The following is a 4695-nucleotide window of genomic DNA, read 5'->3' as shown; positions in this document are numbered from 1 at the left end:
GCACTTAATCTCCATGGAAACATGCTAGATCACATAAACAACAGGATTACGACATGGAATGCCTCCAATCCGGGATACCCCAAAACCTCCAGGAGGGCGGAAGTGAGGACTGACGTCAGTGCCTGTGCGAACGGGGAAGACCCCTCAGAAGGGCCCCGTTAGGGAGACACACTCAATGTACGAGCGCCCTCTTGTGGTACACTCCACGTGGACAAGCACGCGCGCGCACACACAATTACACCAAAAAAGGTTCTATTTACTACATAGATCAGTAACTGTCTGCGTGATTTTTTTTTTTTTTTTGCACAATGTGGTATCAAGTGAAATTCTCATACCATTTTATGCCTAATTTGTTTTAGGCATAACAAAAAGTTATATATTTTATATGCCACATATTTTATGGGAGACCTTACATTACACGTTCCCTCATAACCAGCTGGTTCGTGTTTTGAGGATTGGTTCGTTCAGGCGATAGCCAAAAACGTATTATTTAATCTCAAGAAGTCTGAAACCTCAAAATGCGAGACAATTTGAGTCGCACTGGAACAAAATGTATGGCTTTTGGTTTAGACTAATGAGAGGCGTATGACTGCGGACAGACGCGAGCAATAAAACGACACGGAGGTCCACAATTATTCCGAAGCTCAGGACCGCCCAACTTCCTCACACGTCCGCATCACCCAGTCGGGCACATACGGGTTTTTACGACAGTAGCAGCTCTTTTACGGCTACAACAAGTCTTTTCTGACAACTAATCCGCCTACGGCAAAACGGACCGATTTACGGCCGCAACGCAGCGTTTACGGCAGCAGTCGCGCAGTTGCGTGCCGGTGTCGTGCAATTTGCATAATCACTATGGCGGCCGCACTGAAAGACACTGTGGCGCTTTACGAGAATTTGAAGTCGGAGTGGAACAAGAAGAACCCGAGCCTGAACAAATGTGGCGACATTTTGAGCAAACTCAAGGTAGCCCATCTAATGGATGAGGTGGCCGTGCTCTGCCGCTCAGTGAATAGCCTCGTATCGTATGTATGTTCACTGCTAGCTTAGCTACACACCGACTCGAGCCAGCCGGCGCTTCCCTCACGAAATTGATGAATTTTCACACTAAAAATTTCACCAACTTTGCCGTTTAGTGACGTCCAAAATAGTTCGACCACTCGTTTACTTAACTTCTTGTTACTCTCGTCAAACATCGTCGTTTTACAGGCGTCGTAGCAGTAAACGCTAAGTATATTATTTATGATCATAATGATGTTTTACTTTTTTCAGGTGGACGCGTGACGTGTTAATTCAATTGTGTCTCAGTCATTCGACGTTTTTATTCCCTGTATTGACTTATTCCTGTATGTTTTACACGATGCGGTACTGTGTTGACTTAGGTCAGGCTGAGCAGACGTAGTTTAATTATATTATTTGATGTAAATTTTGGTGTAATGATTGACCAGGTGTACATGAATCATTGATTGTGGCCCATTCTCTCATATGTTCTCTAGATTTCCTTGCTGGAACTCAATTTCCTACCAACTTCAGGAACCAAGCTCACCAAGCAGCAGCTCATTTTAGCCCGTAAGTTTTTCTAATTTTACTTGCCAGTAAACACTGAGTTCGGGACATAACTTGTTTTAGAAGCTTGCTTTTCCCTTTCTGATTCCGAGTTGGAAGTTTACGTCGTTTGCAGGTCTCCACCACCTGCTTGGTTTTGCATCCAGGGTACGATTCTGTCTGTGAACTGCAGGTCACTCCCCCCCTCACACTTTGTGTGTTAAACGCTCTATATCTTGGGGAGACTCATTGTTTATACATTTCTGAGTGGCAAGCAGTATGCAAAGGTGTGTATACAGATCAGATGCCCAGTCCTGTAGAATTATGCTTCTTTGTGCTCAGGTGATGTGCTGGAAATCGGTGCTCTCTGGAGCATCCTGAAGAAGGACATCCCTTCCTTTGAGAGATACATGGCACAGCTCAAATGCTACTACTTTGACTACAAGTATGTTTGGCTCTGTCCTTATTCCCTTTTTATTGACAAAACACTGTTCTGATTTAGTCTTTGTTTAAATGTTGTCTTCATTTCTGCCTTTTGTCATTTAAATGTTTTTTTTTTTTTTTTTTTTACTATTAAGCTACCTGTATGATAGAGAAGGGTAGGAGAGCACACCGAAGCTTAGTGAGATATAGGAAGGCATCTCTCCCAGATGTGCGTCAGCACTGTGATCTTTATGTGTTTGAACTTGTGTGTGCTCTCCTATCTTGTCTAATTTCCCACATATTTTTGGGACTCTGGCACCCAATCTCATTATTCATTCATTTTTGACATTGAGTTGGGTGCAGCTTTGGATGATTCCTGTACATCACTGTATCCCAATAGCTGTAAGAATGCAAGCAGTCATCTTCGCTCTCTCCCCTTAACCCTTGCTCATTTTCTTTTTGTTGTTTTTTCCTATTTTTTTTTTCTCTGTTCAGAGAGGAGTTGCCAGAATCAGCCTACATGCACCAGTTGCTGGGTCTGAACTTGCTCTTCCTGCTGTCCCAAAACCGGGTTTCCGAATTCCACACAGAGCTGGAGAGACTGAGTGCTCGAGATATTCAAACCAATGTCTACATCCGACACCCTGTGTCTCTGGAGCAGGTGACTGGTTGACTCATCCTGAATCCGCCTACTTGTTTCACTGAAAATAGGGTGGGGGGTTGTGGAAGAAGCTGGGTACCTGCCAAAGTTAAAGATCATGAGCAAAACAAATGCAAGTTTACTGCTGGGGAAAACTTGTGTAAATTCTGTTAAATGTTTAGTGCAAAGAGATTGCAAGTTAATTGTACATCATCAGATGAAATGGGTAGTGGACCTTTTCTAACTTTAATTAAGAGGGGGAACTTAGGGAGGACTGTATGCACCTTATGTGGATTACATCAACATTTTTGTTTCAGTATTTGATGGAAGGCAGCTACAACAAAGTATTTCTTGCCAAAGGAAATATTCCTGCAGAAAGTTACACCTTTTTCATTGATATCCTGCTGGACACTATTCGGTAAGCCAAGAGGGTAATATATTATATGTACACGCAAGAATATGTAGCCCTGCTTATTAAAAGGGATGCTTAGTTGTTAGCATATGTATATCACTAAGGAATTGATAAATACAATCCAAAGGTCTTAAGAACTGGTGATGTTTTGCATTTTATTGGGTTCATGTGTTGATACTCATAGTCAGCTGTCATGGAACATTGTGATCTCTATCTTAGGACATTCTGTTTGTAGAGTGCTCTTTTGTGTTAGTGCATTTGTATTTTCATAGCCATTACATGACTGAGGCTGAAGGCAGAAATTATATATTGTGTGAATTTTTGGCAATATATTTTCCAAACACTTGTGTTCACAGAGATGAAATTGCGGGCTGCATCGAAAAGGCATATGAGCAGATCCAGTTTAACGAGGCCACACGTGTGCTGTTTTTCTCCTCATCCAAGAAGATGACGGAGTATGCCAAGAAGGTTAGTGCTTGGGTTCCACAGGTAGCTGCTTTAGTTCCTCTTCACTGCTCCGTTGTCCAGGCTGCAGTGACGTGCTGGTGGAAGTGACCATTTTTTCTGGCCCACATCTGATTTTTTTTTCTTTTTTTTTCTTTTTTTTTGTGTGTGTGTGTGTGTGAGTGAGTGCGTGTATGAGTGGTGTGTCCTTTTCTTTTTTGGCCAGTGCATTTACCGTTATCTCCTTATTTGCTTTATCAGAGAGGCTGGATTCTGAATGCCAATGGTTACTACTCATTCAGCAGTCGTCAGCAGCGCACAGAGGAGGCAACAATTCCCTCCACGGAACTGGCTCAGCAGGTCATCGAGTATGCCCGGCAACTGGAGATGATTGTGTAGCAACCCACAAGCTGTTTTTTGAGGTTATCTGTGTTTAGAAATTGTTTTGTTAGTGTAACATTGCAATTTAAAATGGGAACCAAAATGACTGAATTTCATTAATTTGGTCATCTGTTGGGATTCTGCTGGTTGTCAGTTTTGAAAACCAATGCATTTTCCATGCTTCTGGTTGCTCCTTGCTTTTGCTCTAGTGTCGTTCACAGAATGACTCCATTCTGGCGCCCTTGCCTTGTATCCTAGCAACTGGCAATGGAATTTCTGTGAAAGTCTGAGGGTTTTTTTTTTTTAAAAAAATAATTTTTGACACACTAGACTCCAATTGATCTGGCAAATGGCAAGTGTTTTTCTCTTATGGTCACAAAACTGTAATATAATTTCAACAATAGGCAAACTTTTTTATTCTACTGTTGAATCGTGTATATTCTGCACTTGGTGATATGTAAACACCAGGGATATGTTAGCTACAATAAACCAAGAGCAATTATGCGATTGCAGTCAACTTTGTACTTGTGATGCTTTTTTTTTGTGTGTCTTGTCATATGTATATATCTGTACCTCAGTCGCTGAGGGGTCTCTCTTCTCCAGTGTCACTTTGGCTCTTTCTTAGCCTATCGAAGGGCTGGTGATGATCCAAAGAGGTTTGCCCATGTTCAGCCTTTTGAGTGATGGCAGAAAAGGAATTGACTGGCAGTGAATAAGCAAAACAGTTTGTTTCTTAGACTGCCGTAGTGTTTTCAGCAAAGGGACTGGGGAGTTCAGTCAACTTTTCAGGTGTAGCCTGTAGGCCAGAAGATGATGTCCTGGCCATCAGAGGCAGCTCCTGTGATTTGTT

The 4695-nt window shown here is 42.2% G+C and overlaps 1 protein-coding gene across 1 annotated transcript; it reads left to right on the top strand.

Annotated features, from left to right (window-relative positions):
- The first annotated feature begins 812 nt into the window (after positions 1–812).
- psmd8 (proteasome 26S subunit, non-ATPase 8) lies at positions 813–4362 on the top strand. The gene is made up of 7 exons (XM_018764130.2): positions 813–966; positions 1497–1569; positions 1888–1990; positions 2464–2629; positions 2926–3026; positions 3377–3488; positions 3726–4362. The coding sequence occupies exons 1-7, from the start codon at positions 856–858 to the stop codon at positions 3861–3863; spliced, it is 804 nt and encodes a 267-aa protein (XP_018619646.2). The 5' UTR covers positions 813–855; the 3' UTR covers positions 3864–4362.
- The last annotated feature ends 333 nt before the right edge of the window (positions 4363–4695 follow it).

This window comes from Scleropages formosus, chromosome 10, assembly GCF_900964775.1.
Source record: "Scleropages formosus chromosome 10, fSclFor1.1, whole genome shotgun sequence".
Taxonomy (NCBI): Eukaryota; Metazoa; Chordata; class Actinopteri; order Osteoglossiformes; family Osteoglossidae; genus Scleropages; species Scleropages formosus.
The sequence above is the reverse complement of the archived record's forward strand: the minus strand, read 5'-3'. Positions and strand labels throughout refer to the sequence as shown.